This window comes from Stenella coeruleoalba, assembly GCF_951394435.1.
Source record: "Stenella coeruleoalba genome assembly, chromosome: 2".
Classification (NCBI taxonomy): domain Eukaryota; kingdom Metazoa; phylum Chordata; class Mammalia; order Artiodactyla; family Delphinidae; genus Stenella; species Stenella coeruleoalba.
In genome coordinates this window covers 27,334,654-27,356,081 of record NC_137147.1, presented here as the reverse complement: position 1 = coordinate 27,356,081, position 21,428 = coordinate 27,334,654, and the positions used below count along the sequence as shown (strand labels likewise).

Here is a 21,428-nt window from a genome sequence, read left to right as displayed (position 1 = left end):
AGGTGGATTTTTAACCACTGCACCACCAGGGAAGTCTCCAAAATGGACATTTTAAGACATAAATCTCACCATGTTGTACCTTGGCTTTAGAACGCTTCAGTATTCTTGTGTTCATTTCAGGATAAAATCTAGATTCTTTTGCCTGGCCTTTTATGTTCTTCCTGAGCTGGCCCAAGCTCTGCTTACCATTACTTGCTACTCCCTCTCTTTACTTTCCCTCCACATGGAGCTTCTGACAATTCTATGAGTGTGACTGGCTCTTACTTCATGCCTTTGCATATGCATGTTGTTCTCTAAACCTAGAGTTTCTTTTTTTTTCTCTTCCTATCCTCTCCTCCAACTAGTTAATTGTTTATTTTTTAGAACTCATCTCTGTATCTTCTCTTCCACTTGTGTAAGACAATTGCCCTTGCATGTACGCCTGTAACATCTTATGGGCCTCTGTCAGAACCCTTATCATACTGTATTTGGATTGTCTGTCTTCTTGTCTGTCTTGCCTTCTGTCTTGTCTTGCCTTCTCTCTTATCTTGCCTGTCCTTCATAAGGATAGGAACTACATCTTTTATCTTTGACTCTCTTAGCAAATAGTAGAAGCTGTAGATTATAGATCCACATTTCTGCTTTATTCACTTGATAAATCAATCATAAACATTTTAACATATTGCTACAAGCTTTATATTTTTGATGCACAATTTATTAAAACTATTCCATTTAACAAAGTTAAACCTTTGTTTCTAATCTTTTATTAATACAATGTTAATAAATGTCTTTGTATCAAATTCTTATTTTTTTTTAGTTTTAATATTTTTTATTGAAGTATAGTTGGTTTACAATGTTGTGTTAATTTCTGCTGTACAGCAAAGTGATTCAGTTATACATATATACACATTTTTAATATTCTTTTCCATTGTGGTTTATCCCAGGATATTGAATGCAGTTCTTTGTGCTATATAGTAGGACCTTGTTGTTTACCCATTCTATAGATAAAAGCTTACATCTGCATTCTTTATTTTCTACAAACCACTACCCATTATGCTTCAAATTCTTGTTTTAGATAACTTCTTAAAAGTACTTTTAAAGTCCTATAGTGGTATACTTTAGTTAAAGAACGAGGACATTTTTAATGATTCCTATAATATAGCCAACAGCTCTCTAAAATAGTTATATAACAACTATACTATAGCCTTGCAAGCATCAGCTACTTAATATTTTTGGAAGATATAATATTTTAATAAAATGTTTTAAAATGTTTGGTAGTGGGGCTTCCCCGGTGGTCCAGTGGTTAAGACTCTGCACTCCCAATGCAGGGGGCCCAGGTTTGATCCTTGGTTAGGGAACTAGATCCCTCATGCTGCAACTAAAGATCCCGCACACAGCAACGAAGATCCTGCGTGCCGCAACTAAGACCCGGTGCGGCCAAATAAACATTAAAAAAAATAATAAAATGTTTGGTAGTTTTGATAATTAGTGAACATGAATATTTTCTGATAATTGTTAATTACATTTCTTATAAAAATTCTATTTTATCTATTTGACTCTTAAGGTTTTTCTTACTAATTTATGTTATCCTTAGTATGGTACAGATATTAATCCTTTCTCATGTAAATACTGTAGGAGGTGTTCTGTTTTTCACAAATGTATATATTGCTTTCACTATGTAATATGAAGAAAACACTTTTTATTTGTAGACACAGTCCAGAATTCTTATGACATTTAAAGCATGTCTGATTAGCTGTGCTCCAGATGCAGCAGCTTTGTCATGTATGGGCATTCCCTTAATAAAGTTTAAAGTGCCGTAACCTACAGTTTACCTTACATCATTTACCTAATAGTCATTTGTCTTTAACTCCAGCCTATAGTGGCCTCTTGTTAAATAATATTTCTTACGTATTAGCCACAATGTAATTTTGTTACTCAAAAAGTTTAACACGCAGCCTGTGTATAAATAAATATATAAGTAATGTGTATTGTTGGCTTTCCAAGGTCTAAAGCAGCTGTCAATTTGTCTGTCAATAGAACAAACCAGAAACATAGAACTAAGAGAAATGGGTAAAGAGTGTTCGAATCAGAGATTAAAATTATCTCTGATTGCAAAGATTAAAACAAAATTTAACGATTGGGTTTCAGTATTAAGTAAATAGAACCTATCTGCCAAGAGATTCTACTGTTTCCTTAATATACATTCCTGTTGACATTTGGTGGCTGTCAGAGAGATTACTAAATGTCCCATTTGGTTTCTTTGTTTTGTTGTTTCCCGGTTCTGATGTTGTGTGTTGGTACCAGCCTTGCCACAAACTACTATTGTCAGTCAGACAATTAGGTAGAAGTGAGGGAGCTAGCTAGAGTTTGTTTCTCTCACTGGAAATTCACTATTTTTGTGGAAGAGATAGGTTACCATAGTGGGGAGATAGTTTATAGCAGAGATTCTTAACCAGGTGGTGAACATCAGAATTACAGAAGTTTTGTTTATTTTAAACTAATGCCAGAACCTCACTCACAGAAATTCAGTAGGTTTGAGGTGGGCCTGGGATACTTGTTTCAAATTGGCTAGCACCCTAATTTTTCTGGAAGGAGAAGAAAAAGAGGGTGGTTCATTGCAGGTTCATTGCAGGGAAGAGGAGGTGATAGTGTTGAGGGCATTTTTTTTTTTCCTTTTTTAAACCAACCTAATTGAGGTATAATTTACATAATCTAATTTGCCCATTTTCAGTTTGTAATTCAGTGATTTTTAGTAAATTTACTGAGTTGTCCAACCATCACCATAATCCAGTTGTAGAACATTTTCATCACCCCAGGAAGATCCCTTGTGCCAATTTGCAGTTAATCCTCATTCCTACCCAAGTCCCAGGCAACAGCTAATCTACTTTCTGTCCCTATAGATTTGCCTTTTTGGGCATTTAATTTAAGTGGAATCATACAATATGTGGTCTTTTGTGTCTGGCTTCTTTCACTTAGCATAATATTTTCAAGGTTCATCCATGTTATAGCATGAATCAGTACTTCATTTCTTTTTATTGCCAAGTAACAATCTGTTGTATGGCTATACCATATTTTGTTTGTCCATTCACCAGTTGATGGACACTTGGGTTATCGAATAATGCTGTTGCGAATATTTGTGTGCAGGTCTTTGGGGGGGCATGTTTTTCTTGGTTAGAGACCTAGGAATGGAACTGCTGAATTATTTGGTAAATTGAGGTTTAACTTTTTGACAAATTGTTAGACCATTTCCCAAAGTGGAAATTTTACATTCTTACTAGCAGTCTAAGAGTCTTTGTGTTTCTCTACATCCTTGCCATCATTTGTTATTGTCTATTTTATCAATTATAGCTATTCTACTGGATATGAAATGGTACCTCATTGTGGTTTTAATTTTCATTTCCCTCATGACTAATGATGCCGAGTATATTTTCATGGGCTTATTGGCCATTCATATATCTTCTTCGGAAAAATATATGCAAATCTTTTGCCCATATTTTTTTGACTATTTGTCTTATAAGAGATTTTTATATTCTGAATACAAGTCCATTATCAGATAGGTGATATGCACATATTTTCTCCCTAATGGTGTATTTTAAAGTACAAAAAGTTTTGAATTTTGAGTAAGTTCAATATATCAAATTTTTCTTCTGTGGATTGAGAACCAGATTTTAATTTCTACTGATATGTGAAAACATGATGGTATGCTCATTCGTTAAGCCATTTACTCTGTTCTCCAGCCTCCAGGATCCTATAGACCACCCCCTCCTATGGGTAAACCACCAGGTTCAATTGTAAGACCCTCTGCTCCACCAGCAAGATCATCTGTTCCTGTGACCAGGCCGCCTATCCCAATACCGCCACCACCACCCCCTCCTCCTCCGCCGCCACCTCCTCCTCCAGTGATAAAGCCACAGACTTCAGCTATGGAACAAGAACGCTGGGATGAAGATTCTTTCTATGGCCTCTGGGATACAAATGATGAACAAGGACTGAATTCGGAATTTAAACCTGAAGCTGCAACGATTCCATCTGCTCCAGTGTTACCACCCCCACCTGTTCACCCTTCCATCCCTCCTCCTGGCCCGGTGCCTATGGGTATGCCACCAATGTCCAAACCACCACCAGTGCAGCAGACTGTCGATTATGGCCATGGCCGAGGTGAGTGAAAGTGGCAAATTTGTATTTGGGATTCTAAAGGAATTGTTAGCTTCAGCTTTGGCTTCCTTAAGCTTCACTCTTACAGTGTTTTTATCCCTGATTTTGTTTACCAGACATATCCACTAATAAAGTTGAGCAGATACCCTATGGAGAAAGAATAACTCTGCGTCCAGATCCACTACCTGAAAGATCAACTTTTGAAACAGGTAGGAGTCCCAGAGAGATCAGTATTTTTAAACCTTTTAGGACCCAATTATCATATGATTTCCCTTTTGGTAAGGTTATCTGAGCCTCCCTTTTTTTTTTTTTTAATTTATTTATTTATTTTTGGCTGCATTGGGTCTTCATTGCTGTGTGTGGGCTTTCCCTAGTTGTGGCGAGCAGGGGCTACTCTTCGTTGTGGTGCGCGGGCTTCTTACTGCATTGGCTCCTCTTGTTGCGGAGCACAGGCTCTAGTCACACGGGCTTCAGTAGCTGTGGCACGCAGGCTCAGTAGTTGTAGCTCATGAGCTCTAGAGCACAGGCTCAGTAGTTGTGGTGCACAGGCTTAGTTGCTGTGCGGCATGTGGGATCATCCCAGACCAGGGCTCGAACCCGTGTCCCCTGCATTGGTGGGGAGATTCTTAACCACTGTGCCACCAGGGAATTCCCAGAAATAAAGTTTTAATGGAACATAGACACACTCCCATTAGCTATTGTTTACAGCTGCTTTTATGCTAACAAACCAGAGCTGGGGTAGTTGCGACAAAGACTGTATGTCCTATAAAACATTTACCGTCTGTCCCTTTACAGAAAAAGTTTGCTAATCCCTGTTCTAGACACTGGGAATTCAACAAGAGAAAAAAGTTTCTGTGCTTGTGAAATTACATTCTAATGGGAAAACAAAAAGAATAAATGAACAAGATCGTTTCAGACCTTTGAATGTATTATAAAGACAATGAAACATTTGATGTGATGGATAGTGAAGGTGGTTAATTTAGACAGAGTGGTCAGAGGAGGCCCCTATGACAGTGAAGCTGAGAGCTGAATGACAAGGAGTCAACCATGAAGCAGCTGCAAACTGACGGTCCCAGTCAGAGGGAACAGCAGGTGGTAGGTCTCAGGAACGGGAAAGTGTGGTTGCATCACAAAGAGATGGGGAAGGTAGTAGGAGGTGAGATCAGAGAGGGAACTAGGGTTAGGCAGGGGCCAGCTCACAGAAGGCCTCTTAGAATGTGGGCCTCCCTTTAATATAGCTAAAAGATTTATTTATAAGTTGAATTTAGGGCAACAGTTTATGCTAGTTCTAAATTTAGATTTGTACATTTCTGCTTTTATTTCAGAAAAAAGGGATATAGTTCTTATTTTATATTGTTTTTATAGAGCATGTAGGCCAACGAGATCGTTATGATAGAGACAGAGATCGTGAGCCTTATTTTGATCGTCAAAGTAATGTCATGGCAGATCATCGAGATTTCAAAAGGGATCGGGAGACACATAGAGATCGAGACCGGGATCGTGGTGTTATTGACTATGACCGGGATCGATTTGACAGAGAACGCCGACCTCGAGACGATAGGTATGCTATGCTATGAGAAATATCTTTGCCAGGTGTGCAAATTACCATATACTTAAGTTCAGCAAATGTCAGTGTAGTTAAAGGAACTTTAGTAAATGATGTATTTTTCTCATGCATGTGTGTGTAATCTGGAGAGGGAAGAGTACCAGTTTTCAGGAAACTAGGTGGTTGAGTTTTGTGAGCTTGAATTCCAGAGAGTTAAATGGGAGCTGGAGATAGCCAGAAAGGAAAGGAAAGAGTATTGTTGACAAAGTTGTAGTCATTGCTTAATTAACAGGCAAACAATTTATTTTTGCAATTTGTGAGTTCTGTGGATATGTGTATGCACGGCAGATCTAAATGGGAAAGCAAAATGAAAATATAAGTATTGACTATGTATAATAAGTACCCATAGAAAAAATTGGGCAGATAATGGTGTTGCATTATAAGAGACCTCCATATGTTTTTCATTTACCAAAGCACTTCCTGTTAAACCTTCTAGGACTCAGTCATATCGAGACAAAAAAGACCATTCCTCATCCAGAAGAGGGGGATTTGATAGGCCATCCTATGATCGGAAGTCTGACCGACCAGCCTATGAAGGACCGTCCATGTTTGGAGGTAGATTAGTGCCTTGTTAACTATAAAGATGCTGAGAACTGAAAGCAACATGAGATGCTTTCCATTGTAGTTATGGATTTAAACTTTCAGAGTAAAATGCACTCACAGATTTCTCAGAGGTGACAATGTTATCACCAAAAATAGCCATGTAATTGATGAAATAAAATGTAAATTGCTTTTTTTACATTTTTAAAGAAATTTTGGAAGCTAGAAACAAAATCGCTTATAATCCCACCACCTACCATACTACAACTATTGTAATTTTGTATATTTCCTGTCATTCTCTCTTCACACACATATTAATGAAGTTGTAATCAAAGTATAAATACAGTTTCTTTGTTGTGCTTGTTCCCATTGATATTGTGTACTATATACATTTTTCCATACATAAACCTATCATATTAATAGCTCTATGATAGTCCATCAAGTGGATGAGATATATGACTCTTATTTTTGGACATTTAGGTTGCTTTTAGTTTTTCACTGTTATAAATTACACTTAAACTAGAAATTCACACCTACTTATACAAACAAGCTTTCCTAAGCTGATGACTTGTTCTCAATATTGTAAAGCAGAAGTTACATACAGACGGACTATAAATCACACTCAGGACTATTCAGGAGTACATGTTATTCTTCTGTGTTCTGTTAACTTTTTTCCTAAGTTTAATACAAACAAGGATGAATTCAGTATTTTTCAGAACATTCTTTTTGCCTGAAATCATACCTAAATCTTTTCATTTTCTTGATTTCAATAGAGTTACATTATCTTAAACTATCTCTAATTAAGGATAAAAGTAGCCCCCGAATCACCATAAGTTATATTACCTTAGGAGGAGTGGAGAGAGTTAAAATTTTAAATAATTACTGTATAAATAGTAATTTGTTCAACTGCTGGAATCCTAGGAGAACGAAGAACTTACCCAGAGGAGCGAATGCCCCTGCCAGCTCCTTCACTAAGCCACCAGCCACCTCCAGCTCCGCGGGTTGAGAAGAAACCTGAATCTAAGAATGTGGATGATATTTTGAAACCACCTGGCCGAGAGAGCAGACCTGAGAGAGTAAGTCCTATGTAAATGACTAGCTTTCTTGCAAATGAAGCTGATAAGAAATCTTTTTAGTATCCTGAACAGAATTTCTGTACTTTTCAGTGACGTAGTATTTTTTTTTAATTTTTAAGAAAATTTTATTTTATTTTATTAAAGTATAGTTGATTTGCAATGTTGTGTTAATTTCTACTATATAGCAAAGTGATTCAGCTACACGGATATATACATTCTTTTTCATTTTGGTTTAATCACAGGATATTGAATATATATAGTTCCCTGTGCTATACAGTAGGACCTTGTTGTTTATCCATTCTGTATATAATAATTTGCATGTGCTAATCCCAAACTCCCAGTCCATCCTCCCCCACCCTCCCCCTTGGCAACCACAAATCTGTTCTCTGTGTCTATGAGTCTGTTTCTGTGTCGTAGTTAAGTTCATTTGTGCCATACTTTAGATTCCACATATAAGTGATATCATGGTATTTGTCTTTCTCTTTCTGACTTACTTCACTTAGTATGATAATCTCTAGGTCCATCCATGTTGCTGCAAATGGCATTATTTCATTCTTTTTATGGCTGAGTAGTATTCCATTGTGTATATGTACCACATCTTCTTTATCCATTCATCTGTTGATGGACGACATTTAGGTTGTTTTCACGTGTGACATAGTATTAATATCAGATTAAAGGCATCTCCAGATCATCATAAAATCTCATAAACTGCCTACCCTATAGAATCTAAGAAATTAGAGCTTAATTGCTTGGCAGAAAAAAATGTTGAAAATTTTAGAAAATAATTCATAAGAACTCAATTAATTGCAATTTGAAGAAGGGAAAAGAGCATTTGGTTTTATGGTATGTGGAACTAAAAGAGGGAGAATTAGGAGACTTGATTAGTTTAGACCTATTTTCCTCCATATGTATACATTTTTAAATTTATCTTATATTGCAAAATAATTAGATTCCATTTAAATAAAATGGTTCCGTTTAAATAAAACGGGAGATTTCCATCAGAAGTTTGACTCTGTATATATATGTATGTCACTGTTTTAAAGTCTGTTTCATCTATTATTAGTATAGTTACTCCAGCTTTCCTGTGGCTGTTGATATATCATTTTCCATCCTTTTAATTTCAATCTATTTGTGTCTTTCAGTGACACAAAGTATGTTTCCTATAGACAGCATATAGTTGGATCATGTTTTTTTATGCGGTCTGATAATTTTTGCTTTTTAATTGGATTGTTTAAATCCATTCATGTGTAATGTTATTATTGATATAGATGGCTTAAGTTCCCTGGTGGTCTAGTGGTTGGGATTCTGTGCTTTGACTGCCGTGGCCCGAGTTCAATCCCTGGTCGGGGAACTGAGATCCCGGAAGCCACACGGTGCTGCCAAAAAAAAAAAAGGAAGATATAGATGGCTTAATTCCATTCTTGGATTGTTCAGTTGTATTGAAATACAGTTGATTTTTTCGTATTGATTGTATATCCTTCAACATTGCTGAACTCATTTATTGGTTCTAATAGATTTTTCGTGGATTCCTTAGGGTTTTTCCTATCTATAAGATCATGTAATCTGCAGATGGAGATGGTTTTACTTCTTACTTTACAATGTGTATGCCTTTTTTCTTTTTCTTGCCTCATTGCTCTGGCTAGACCTCCAGTACAGTGTTGAATAGATGTGGTGAGAGTGGACATCCTTGTTTTATTCCTGATCTTAGAAAGAAAACTTTCAGTCTTTCACCATTAAGTACTATGTTAGTTGTGGGTTTTCATTAGATGTCCCTTATCAAGTTCAGGAGGTTCCCTTCCATTCCTAGTTTGTTGAATGTTTTTTTTTTTTTTCTGCGGTGCGTGGGCCTCTCACCATTGTGGCCTCTCCCGTCGCGGAGCACAGGCTCTGGACGCGCAGGCTCAGCGGCCATGGCTCACGGCCCAGCCACTCCTCAGCATGTGGGATCCTCCCGGACCGGGGCACGAACCCGCGTCCCCTGCATCGGCAGGCGGACTCTCAACCACTGCGCCACCAGGGAAGCCCCTGTTGAATGTTTTTATCGTGAAAGGATGTTGGATTTTGTTAAATGCTTTTTCTGCATTGAGATTTTTTTGTTTTTTATTGTATTGATACAATGTATTACATTAACTGATTTTCAGATATTAATTTGAATCTCTGGGATAAACCCTACTTGGTCATGTTGTGTACTTCTTTTTATATGTTGCTAGATTCAATATGGTAGTATTTTGTTGAAAATTTTTGTATCCATAATCCTAAGAGATATCTGTAATTTTCTTGTGATGTCTTTGTCTGGTTTTGGTATCAGATTATATGCTTGATTTGAAATGCTGGCCTCATAAAATAAGTTGGGAATTGTTCCTTCCTCTTCTGTTTTTGGAAGAGTTTGTGAAGAGTTGGTATTCTTCTTTGAAGGTTTGTTAGGATTTGGTGAAGAAGCCATCTGGGCCTGGGCTTTTCTTTTTTGGCAGTTTTTTGACTACTAATTAAATCTCTTCACTTGTCATAGGTCTATTCAGGTTATCTATTTCTTCTTGAGTCAGTTTCAGTAGGCTGTGTCTTTCTAGGAATTTGTCCATTTCATTTATCTAATTTGTTGGTATACAGTTGTTCATAGTATTCCTTTATAAATAACCCTTTTAAAATTTCTGTAACGTTGGCAGTCATGTCCCCCCTTTTTTTCTGATTCTAGTAATTTGAATTTTCTCTCTTTTTTCTTAGTCTAGCTAAAGGTTTGTCAATTTTGTTGCTCTTTTCAAAGAGCTAGCTTTTGGTTCCATTGATTTTTCTTTGTTTTTTGGTTCTCTATTTTATTAACTTCTGGTCTAATATTACTATTTCCTTCCTTCTGCTTGCTTTCGGTTTAGTTTGTTCTTCCACTGTCTTATGTTGTGTCTTCATTTTTGTTTATCTCAAAGTATTTTCTGATTTTTCTTTTGATTTCTTCTTTGACCCACTGGTTATTTAGGAGTATGGTGTTTACTTTCTACATACTTGTGAATTTCCCAAATTTTTAATTTTACTCCATTGTGGTCAGAGACATGCTTTGTATTATTCCTATGCTCTCAAATGTATTAAGGTTTGTTTCATGGCCTATCATATGGTCTGTCCTGGAGAATGATAGGTCATTGTTAACTCTAAGATCTCACTGTGAAATAAAATCTTCCCTGGGTAATTTTTTTTTTTTCGTTGTGTTTCAGATTGTTGTTATAATGAGAGGATTGCCTGGCAGTGGAAAGACACATGTTGCGAAACTTATTCGAGTGAGTATGGGAAAGTGAAAGAATCAGTTGCTTTTGTTAGCCACTTGCCTTCTTAGCAAGTTATATGATATTGATACAGCTATTTCCCATTGATCCATTCTAGTTGGCCCATCTGGTAGATGCTATATCATAAATTTTGATCTGCTTAGGCAGATACTTTGCCCCTGCTTGATTTGAAACCACAAGAAGATTGCGTGGTATTTAGCCACAGGAAAAACTTTGTGCACATTTATTAACTTATTCCATAAATTCTCTTTAACTTTCTTGAATATATGATTCTCAGGATAAGGAGGTAGAATTTGGAGGACCTGCACCCAGAGTTCTAAGCCTGGATGATTACTTCATCGCTGAAGTGGAAAAAGAAGAAAAAGATCCAGATTCTGGAAAGAAAGTGAAAAAAAAGGTATGGTATATTCCTCTCAGATTACATCCTGATTCATAAATAGCATTGAAAGGAAAACATGTTCAGAGAGAAACGTGGTTGTTTTGAACACAAACTTTAGTACTCAGGTATGAAGGAAAGACTAGAAACTTGTCTGTATCCAAATGCTAACAAGGGAAGAGATTTAAGATGATTCTTTGCTTTTGCTAACTCCATATCTCTTTGGGGGGATCTTAGGTAATGGAATATGAATATGAAGCTGAGATGGAGGAAACCTACCGCACCAGCATGTTCAAAACTTTCAAAAAGACTCTGGATGATGGCTTTTTCCCTTTCATCATCCTGGATGCCATCAATGACAGAGTTAGACATTTTGACCAGTTTTGGAGTGCAGCAAAAACCAAGGGATTTGAGGTATAGATTTAAAAGAACTTTAGAGTACTTTATGTTATCATGTAAGTGCTGCATTTGTTTGCCTAATCATTATTCATTCTTTCTTAGGTGTATTTGGCTGAAATGAGTGCAGATAACCAGACTTGTAGCAAGAGGAATATTCATGGAAGAAAGCTTAAAGAAATAAATAAGGTGATTTTTTTGAAGCACAGAGGGTGTAATATTCTAAACTTCATTTTGCCTGTTTCATCACTGTTGTCTGGAAATTCTTATTTATCCCCTTTACTTTCAAAATATATTTTCTACCTGCTTTAGTAAATGTTTCTTACCCTTTGTATCTAAGGGTACGAGGTGTCCTAGCTCTTCCTGGAACTAGCCTGTTAGACTTCACAGTATTAGTTAAATTTGTCTTGGATATTCTCTTGGTCTTTCTTTGAGTAGTTTCCAGAGATAACGTGACCTCCTGAATCTCTCAATTAGATGGCCGATCACTGGGAAACGGCGCCTCGTCATATGATGCGTCTGGACATTCGTTCTTTGCTGCAAGATGCTGCTATTGAAGAGGTGAGCGTCCTTTGTCTCGAAAGCAGTGCAAAAGCGACCTCTTTTTCCGCCTTTTTTTATTTTGAAAAAAATTTAAATGACAGAAAATGGCACGTATAGTATTGCGTTGGCCAGAATGTTCGTTTGGGTTTTTCCATAATGGAAAACCCTAACAAACGTTTTGGGCAACCCAATATAAGAACACCTGCATGACTTTCGTTGAGATTCACCAGTTGTTAATATTTTGTCTCATTTTTCTCTATTTAGATTTCTTCTTCCTCTTCTTGTTACTACTGCTACTGCTACTGCTACTAGTACTACTACTATTCCTCTTACTGTGGAACCATTTGAGAGTTAAAATGCAGACCTCATAAACCCTTTAGCCCTAAATATTTCAGTAGATATCTCCCAAGAACAAGGGCATTCTCTTACAAAACTAGAAGACTCAATTATCAAATATAAGAAATTTAACATTGATAAGATACTATATTAGGTAATATAAATTTCCTGAATTCTTTCATATACAGTCCATATTCATATTTCACCAGTTGTTCCCATACTGTGCTTTATAAGAATTTCTTAAAATCCAGGATCCAGTCCTTTAATACAAAAAATGGTTTCTCAGCTATGTCATTGTCATGAAAGACAAAAAATTTTTGAAGAGTAGAGGCCACTTAGCTGTTTTGTAGAATGCCCCTCAATTTGGGTTTGTCATGATTAGCTTTAGGTTAAACATTAGCAGGAATTCTACATAAGGGACATTGTGTTCTCACTGCATCATATCAGGGGTCATATGATGTCGTCTTATTTCATTATTGGTGATTTAAGTGTTGATCACTTGGTTCAGGTGATATCCATCAAATTTTTCTGCATTTTTCTCTTCCTAATAAGTAATCTGTAGGGAGATACTTTGATACTGTTAATATCCTGTTCCCCGACAGATTTTCACAGATTGCGAATTCTTGTCTAAATCAATTACTAGTTTGAAATAAATAAATCTTTATTATGGAAAAGGCGAGATTTTTCTCTTTTAATCAGTTATATACTTCTGTTTCATTTGACCTCTTCCTGTGAATGAGAGTTATCTGTACTCAATGTTGTCACTGTATTTTTATGTGTTTTTACCTCCCATGCCACTCTTCATCCCATTTCCTCTGGCTTCTGCCCCAGCCATTCTCTAGAGACTCTCTCACCAAAGATTTCCATGGCAATGGACAATTCTCACTTCTCTTGCTTAATTTTGCAGCCACATACGACATGGTTGACCATGTCCACTTTCTTGAAACCATTTTTCTCTTGGCCTCTGTGAGTCTGCCTTCTCCTGGTTTTCCTCTTGCATCTCTGGCCATCCCTGTTCAGTCTCCTTTGCTGGCTTCTCTTGCTACCCAGTCCTTAAATGCTGGAGTTCTTTAGGGCTCTATCCTAGGCTCTATATTCAATCTGCACATTCTGTATCGATAATCAGGCTTTTTGGTACCTTGGATTGCCACTTCTATGCCCTTAATATTAAATTGTAAAGGCTGGTATGAATTTCATCAATATCTTAACAGTAATTATATCTGTGTGGAGGGGTTGTGGGTGATTTTTATAATTCTACCATTATTTTCCAAATTCTCTACCAAAAAATATGTATTATCTTAGTACACCTCAGACTCAACCTATTCAATATGTAATTCATCCAAACCTGTTCCTCTTCTCACATTCTCTATTTTAGTAATTAGATCCATTAGTCCACTTGGTTGCTGAAACCCTGACTCTCTACTCTCCATTATCTTTGACTCTTTACTTTCCCCTTGTACCAGTGTTTGATTCTACCCCTCCACCATGTAGTCAGTCTACAAGTATTGTCAGTTTTACCTTATAAATACTTCTCTGATTTATCTACTCTCTATTTGTATTGCTACTATTCTGGGCCAAGCTATTATCATCTGACTTTTCACTATACCCTTTCTTACATTTTGAAATTTGAATCATACCTGTTTTACTTGATTGAAAAAATACTTGCTAAAGGTTTTAAAAAGAAATCCTAGTAATCCATTGTCATTCAAAACAGATAACCATCAATTTAGATCATTGTACTCAACTTCATAGAGAATTACAAAGATGGATATCCCAGGAAAATGAAAAGCAGGAGTATCATCTAGTCTGTCAGTTCTGTTTCAAAGTTTAGGGTGTTAGAAATTACTTAGCATGTAACAGCAAGTCTGTGTGTCTTGCTCTGGGCAACTGTGCTCATTTCATATCTCAGTGAGGGACTCAACATTTTCCTAGATGTTAACTCAGTCTTTTTGTGTGTGATTATTGTGGTATTGTAGGTGGAGATGGAAGATTTTGATGCAAATATTGAAGAACAGAAGGATGAAAAGAAAGATGCAGAGGAAGAGGAAAGCGAACTGGTAGGAGACAGAACAACCACTTTGAACAAAGTGTCTCTTTATTAAAATTCTTAAGGGTTTAAATTCAGCTCTGTGATCAGATGACTATTGTTGATATTGCACCTTAATGGTAAAAGTTCCCATAATCATCTTCAAGGAGACTTTTGGATACTTTTTGTTTTTCCCCTGACCAAAGGAAAAGAACCCTCTACTGTGTTGTTACAAGAAAATTTTTAAAATGCTAAGAAACTTACCCTTGTACTCACTCATCTATTTGTGGGTGGCTCTAGGGGAATACACTTTTTAAGAAAATCGATTACATTTGAAAGGGTATTCTTACATTCCAGCAGATACGTGGTACAGCCTACCCAATGTATGCATAATTGTCTCTTCTTCGCTATAAGAGCTCAAAATTGATTTTCTATAAACTGAGGCAGAAGAACTTATTGAATGAGGAGGCAGAGGGTTGCCACTGACTGCTGGATTTGTTCTTCCGCATTTTATCCTATTAAGTGATGGGGAAAATGATTTGACTGTGTAGGCAATGCATTTTGCTTAGGCTGATTAAAGGCTTACGTAGTGCGAATTCAAAGATCCCGTGTACCTACTGTAAATGCTTTTGATCACACCTCTGTAGTGATGTCTGCCTTTACCCTGTCATTCAAGAATATGCGACCTATAGACTTACGTTATTTTCAGTGTTTGCTAATGGGGTACAGAGATTAGCAGTGCCTTGGAATAGTGTTGCTTTTTAAATTCAAAATATTATTTGTTTTATTTAATACTTCAGCCCTTGCTAAAGCTGCTTTTCATATTCTTCTGAAAATGTGCAAAGCGAGAACCCTGATTCCTAACCCCTAGAGAATACATTCTCTCTAAGGAGTGGTCCCATCAACCCATGTGTGTTATAGAGGACTCTGAATAGAAACTGTGTGTTTGCATAGAGATGGTGTCAATCTCTACATTCCTAGATTTCATATGTGGATTAAAAAATAAGCTTTAAAGTTAATGGCATTTGAGTCTCCTATGTTTTTTTTTCTTTAAACAAAGTATTTTTATTAATTAGGTTGTATTTTGACATACATGATCTAAGACGTAGGCAGGAAATTCACTTAAAGGTCCACGCTGTCCTGGAATATGGCTAATGACCAGTTTAGCTACTTGGCAGCGTGTGTACTAGCAATCGATCATGTGAGAAGTCTCTAATGTTAGCTTTCTGAAGCTCTGTCTTCCTTTTGTGGAGATTTCAGTTCAGCATATGGTTCATAACATCTGACTTGCTTAGGTGTAGGTCAAAACTTGGAACTTTTAATTGAATGTACTATTATTTTTAAAAGTGAAACACACTGTAATACTATATTTTTTCATCAGAAACATGGCAATGAAGCCTTAGAACTCTACCCTGCTGAACTATCTCTTTTATTTCCAAGTAGCCTAATATTTCAAACAGTGAGAAAATGATTTTAAGTTTTAAGGAAGAAAAAGATGGTTCCAGCAGGGGGAAATTAATGTACTCATTTTGCTTATCTTTATGTTATAAACCTTCTCTTAACCTTTTTTCAAAATGCAGAATCGAGATCTTCTACTGTTGGGTTCTATTCCAAGAGTAAAAGATTCTTGGAGAATTGACCCTTGGAAAGGGTTAAGAGCAAGTCTTGTGTCATTCAGACCATTTTAATGGAATTTTCACTGAACTTTACATTTTCTACTCTGTACTGATTACTGTAGCTGGGTGAAATCCAAACTTTTCTTGGTTAAGAGACTCCTTTGGGGGGATCATTGGTATGATATGTTGTCTTCTTTAGTGCTTCAGTGAACCTCATAGATCTGACTCAGAATTTATAAATATATTATTCTAGTGATGTTTAAGGTTTTCAGATGAGTTTTTGAGATACAACTGTACAAATTCCATCAGTACTAAACTTTTAGCACCATCATTTCAGCCTTTGTCTTGGTTTGTTCTAAACATGTATTTGGAAAGGATGGTATAATTTATAATCTGAAATACTGCCTAATTAGTTGAAATTGAATTATTAGTCTGGCTTAAAGACTAGAAATGTATAAAACGTGTAGATTTCCTGGAAGAATGATGATACTCTAGTACACTCTTACACAGAAGCTATTGTCATGAAGTGTTCAACATACTTTCCAACTTTACCCGTGTGTCAGTCTATTCTATGAACTTGAACATTCCCAATAGTAGAAAGATATATGGATTCTTAAAAGAAGATGCTGACACCTTTGATGAACCTGTCCTATATAATAAGTCCTAACCTAATATTAAAGTTCTGTATGTTAAGACCTAATAGAGAACAGAGTCCAAATGAAGGAAAGGGGGAATCAGTGAATTATGTGGAAAAAGCATACACTTGCTAGGTGAATAAACTGAAAGGCTTACTACATAGCTAAATAGGTACATTGTGAAATTTGAAAATCTTATGTAGGACTTCGTTTGAAATAAACCACCCAGTTATTTTATTAAATAAGATATAAATTGCCTGTGGAGATTTCTGGGTTTTCATATAATAGAAAGATGTAATTTTTTAAAAGACATCAGAAATAATAATCTAGTTTCCAACTGATGAAAAAGTAATGCTCTGAAATTGATTCAGTAAAATTAGTCTTTGTAAGATCTAACTGGTAAATGGATTGAGTCATTTTAAAATGAAGTTGAACTTCATAATTGTGTTCAGTGATACCAAGTTTTCTCCCTTCTTTTGAGTATCTAAAAGTACACTGGAATATAAAGTAACTGTCTTGAAGAACACTCTTTGGACCTCATGGCTACTATCACTTGATAATAGCAGTTGTATTTAGAAAATAACCTAGCTAGTATTATAAATTGTCTGCTACTCTGAATGATATTAATTGAGCACAGTAACTACCATACATTCTTACCGCATTGGCTATATAGCTGTTGTTCAGACTACAGTTGTGTGTCCTGAACTGTAGTTGCCGCCAAGCGCCTTCATGATACCACTCTAAAGTGACTATTCTGAAATCTGGGCAGTGAAGTTTGGTGAATTTGGTAATTCAGTTTCTTCAAAGATAATGAGACTGTGTTTTCCCTCAGGATATATTTATAAATAGTGAGTGGAAACTGAATCCATTCCCAGTTTTAATGCTTTTCCAATTCAAAAGTGATGTGCATGTATGTGTCTCTTTCTAACCCTTCGAGCTTCTCTCTGTGTACGATTTAGGGTTACATTCCGAAAAGCAAATGGGAGATGGACACATCTGAGGCAAAGCTAGGTGGGTATTTCCTTTTTCCTGTTTTTATATGTGATACCTGATGGTAATGGTCATAGATCTTTCTGCTATAAGAAGAACAAATTTCCCAAAGTTTCTGCTTAAATGAAGATTTTTGGCCTACCTTACATCCTCAGTCTATTTTGTTGGCTTTCATTTATGTCTTGTGACAGAGTGAAAGAAGAGTATTTTAAAAGAACTACCTTCGGTACCACTTAAAGTTTTTAAAGTAAATGGAAATATGTGATAAATTTAGTAATAAAACACTGTCACTTCTAAAATCCATTCATTTATATTAATCAGAAATGTTGGTGTAGGTGAGGTTTCTACTTTTTTAAAAAAATATTTAACTGCAGTCCAAAGTTGAACCTGATTATGAATACTTTGGGTAATAGTGGTAGTAATAATAATAAATATTGAAGTTTAAAAATTAATTAAAAGGCAGTTATTTTCCTTGTATAATAAATTAGAGTTTCTGAGTTGGGGAGGTAGATATATAATTCAGGTCTTTGAGGAGCCCGCTTTGTAAGATTCCGTTTAAATTTTCCTCCAGCTTGCCTTTAGTGCCAGATTACAAGGTAGACTGGTGAAAATTATTGTCTAAATCAAAAATTGGAGTTGCTTAACATGGAGTTCTTTGTCAAGCAGAAAATCATACATATCCAATGGATTTTACCCCAATATTTCACGGTAATATTGCAGAACAATTTTTTTTTTACCTCACCTAAAGAGAACCATTTAACATGTTGATTAAGATGTATTAGTAAATAATTTAAGATAATGGTATAAGATTTTTTGAAAAGATGGACCTTACTAATATATGAAGTATGACTGTTGGTCTCTGCATTTCTCCTCCTGGAATTATACTGGAACTCCAAAGCTGAAGTAACCATAGAAATATATCTTAAATTTATAGAACAAATTTGAGTCATTTAGCTACTTCACTGTTTGGGGCATATTATCTGTGTTTCTGACATCAGAGGGATGCACTTTACACACAATTGCATAGTCTATGCTTTTTATTTTGCCCAGCTGATCATGTGAGCCATTGATGACGACCAGGTCCTATGTGAAAAGATAATTCCGTAAACTGTAGTATTACCATATTGTTGCGATAGGTGCTTTGTTGCAAAGTCTAGGATTTTTTTCTAGTGTATGGCATGTGAAAATGATAATGTGGTTTCTGACATATTCTTGCATTCGTCCTCCCTCTGTGGGAAATCTTAATAATAAACCATCTCCTTCCCTAAACTTTTAAAGTATTCATAAGTGTTTAAATGCAATTAAATATGTAGGAAAATAACAATCACAAGTTACTTTTTTAATAATAATGCTTTAGATATGTTTATTTTAAGATTAGATTAAATCTGAAGTTCTGTACTTATAGAATAACCTATAAGACTATAAGATCATTTCCCTATTTTCTGGTTCTCTAAGTAGTGATTATCTTTTGAGGCAAAGAGAAATGGTAATTAAAGAGACATGGGGATTGTGAAATATTTTAGCTAAGCATATAATCTTTAGAGGCCTTATGTAATATATTATGTAGGATAATGCTTTTTTTTTAACCTGAGCTAGTCCACTTTCTATTTTCCTTTCTAATTTCTAAAGAGAAAGGAAAATGGAATTTAGTTATGATGATTATTCAAGATAATATGACATTAATCTTGGTATCAATTTCTGGAAAAAATTCTGGCCTATCTACTATTTGCTTCTCAGAAAATACATTTTATATAAATTTAGTCCATTTTAAAGGCAGAATGTTAGACAGTGATCCAGAAATAGAACTGTTAAATAAACCATTTCAATTAAAGGCACTGAAGATCTAGCAATGAATCTAGGAAATAAATTCTTACATGTTTGCAGTTGGGTTTTTGTTTGTGACAGTGATGTTTCGTATAATGACTTGCCTCTTGCACCACTGTGTTATCTTGAGAGCTATATCATCTTTAGAGAAAGGCAGATGGAGTGTGAGCATTCCTGAAAGTGCTTGCTTCTTTGAGATTGGCCCATGGAGCCAATTGAGAAAAAGAAGAAGAGCCTGAAACATGAGGCTCTTCATTCGAGAATTAGCCTGTTTATGTTGCCTTCCTTATCATAGCAAATTCAGTAGATTTGATTAGCAGGTACAATTTATTTTTCTGAGTATTTTACCAACATTTCTTAAATTACTCTTGGTAACATGATTATGCTGGGTGGAAACATACTGAGCTTTAGCAGTGTCATACATTGAGCTAGACAAGCTGAATCTGTAACTGAGGAGTTTTGATTTACCAATGAGTCTGCCAGTGAGAAAATACTTACCTATAATCTTTCAAAGAGCCGTTAAATCTCATTGTAGAGTCTTGATCTGTGTTCATTAAGTACAGTATACAGTTCAGCCTATGTGTGAGTGTTAAATTGGAAGTGGTGTAATTTTAGAAAAATTCAGAACTGGCCTGAGCTGCATCTGGCATGGGTGTCATGGAGTTGTTGAAGACTGCCTGTGGCCCACCTTCAGTAGCACCTGAATGGCTCCTTTCCAGCTGGGACACAGGCACCCTAATGCAAGGAGGGTGGGTGTTACATGCCACATCAAATGCTGGGATTCAGCATTCAAGCTACTTAAATTCCACTGACATGATTTTGGTTTCTCAAACTGAAAAACCAAAAGAATATTTGAGACTGTTGCCATCCTAATTTAGGCTTCTTCATATCGAGCACTTTTGCTTTTCTCATCTCAGTGTCATTTGTCTCTGCTTATGAGTTATTGTGTACTGGCCTTCTACATGTCAGGCGGTTTCATCTCTTCACAGTTGGAATGCAATTATTATTTGTATAGGCACGTAACCCTTGTGTGTTCACTGTGATCAAATTTTCAGAAATATCATTTATGTTTAGAAAATATATAGATATATCTAAATTTTTTTTCTGTTGTGCTGTAATAATAATATATACTGTTTTGAAGATATGGTAAAATTCTGTGACCTGCCAAGTTGGATATTTATACTTTCATCTTCATCTTAAAACTTCACCTTTTGAAATTCAAACCTCTGAAAATCATTAGTATGAGTGTGTTGGACACGAGTCGTCTTATGTAACTAACAAATACCCCAGATTCCTCTTCCTTCACCTTATGCCATACATCTGTGTGTTTGGGTTTCCAGGATGCCATGTGGAAGAGGTATGAACCTTTCTTCAGCCCCAAGAAGGAAACTTTAAACATGTTGTGCACAATAAAATTTCAAATTAAACATTACAAACAAGGGTGTTCAGACTAGAAATACATGCTCTTCTGAACTTCCATGTTGCAAATATGGGACTCCTGGTGTGTAACTCCTGTCATACACCCAGTGTATGAGGAAAAGCTCTTGCAGTTTTCTCACTGCCCTTCTGTATTGCTGCCTGGCCATGTTCTATTCTTAGAGTTGAAATATGAAATTTTCCTTTGAAGTATGTTAATGTGGAAGTTGATCTTATTAAGTTTGGAAATCCTTTGAGGTTTATTCAATAAGTGTATTGGAGCTGCTTACTCTTCTGCTAATACTGTACACTGTTGAACTAAGAACAGTTTTACTGTTTGTGGGACTTTGTTGGTTTTCTAATACCATATTCTATGTCCCTGTGCAATCAAGGTGTCACTTCTTTAAGATCTTGTATAATATGGCCTGTCATATACATGTAGGTTAGAGCCATTTGGTACAGCATGTGATTTACAGAGGAGATTAGAAGACTGTTCCTGTTGAACTCAATCCGTGTTAAAAATTTTCAGAAGTGATGTGATAAAAATTTCTTGGGTTTTGTAAAGTGTTGTAGTTTGCCTTGCTGATATTTCAATAATATTGCTTTTATGGGGGAGGAACGTAGGAAATAAAAGCTTTACCAAGT

The 21,428-nt window shown here is 35.9% G+C and overlaps 1 protein-coding gene across 4 annotated transcripts in view; it reads left to right on the top strand.

Moving 5' to 3' along the window:
- Nucleotides 1-21,428, top strand: part of YLPM1 (YLP motif containing 1) — a 68,188-nt gene that overhangs the window by 37,552 nt on the left and 9,208 nt on the right. For 2 of the 4 annotated variants that reach the window (XM_079914257.1, XM_079914259.1), the window contains exons 7-18: nucleotides 3,717-4,137; nucleotides 4,251-4,343; nucleotides 5,500-5,695; nucleotides 6,177-6,295; nucleotides 7,202-7,356; nucleotides 10,557-10,619; nucleotides 10,903-11,022; nucleotides 11,239-11,415; nucleotides 11,503-11,586; nucleotides 11,875-11,958; nucleotides 14,253-14,333; nucleotides 17,513-17,564. In XM_079914257.1, the coding sequence (XP_079770383.1) occupies nucleotides 3,717-4,137; nucleotides 4,251-4,343; nucleotides 5,500-5,695; nucleotides 6,177-6,295; nucleotides 7,202-7,356; nucleotides 10,557-10,619; nucleotides 10,903-11,022; nucleotides 11,239-11,415; nucleotides 11,503-11,586; nucleotides 11,875-11,958; nucleotides 14,253-14,333; nucleotides 17,513-17,564 (1,645 nt within the window). The remainder of the gene's footprint in view (nucleotides 1-3,716; nucleotides 4,138-4,250; nucleotides 4,344-5,499; nucleotides 5,696-6,176; nucleotides 6,296-7,201; nucleotides 7,357-10,556; nucleotides 10,620-10,902; nucleotides 11,023-11,238; nucleotides 11,416-11,502; nucleotides 11,587-11,874; nucleotides 11,959-14,252; nucleotides 14,334-17,512; nucleotides 17,565-21,428) is intronic. The other 2 variants (XM_079914258.1, XR_013827257.1) reach the window with 2 other exon arrangements.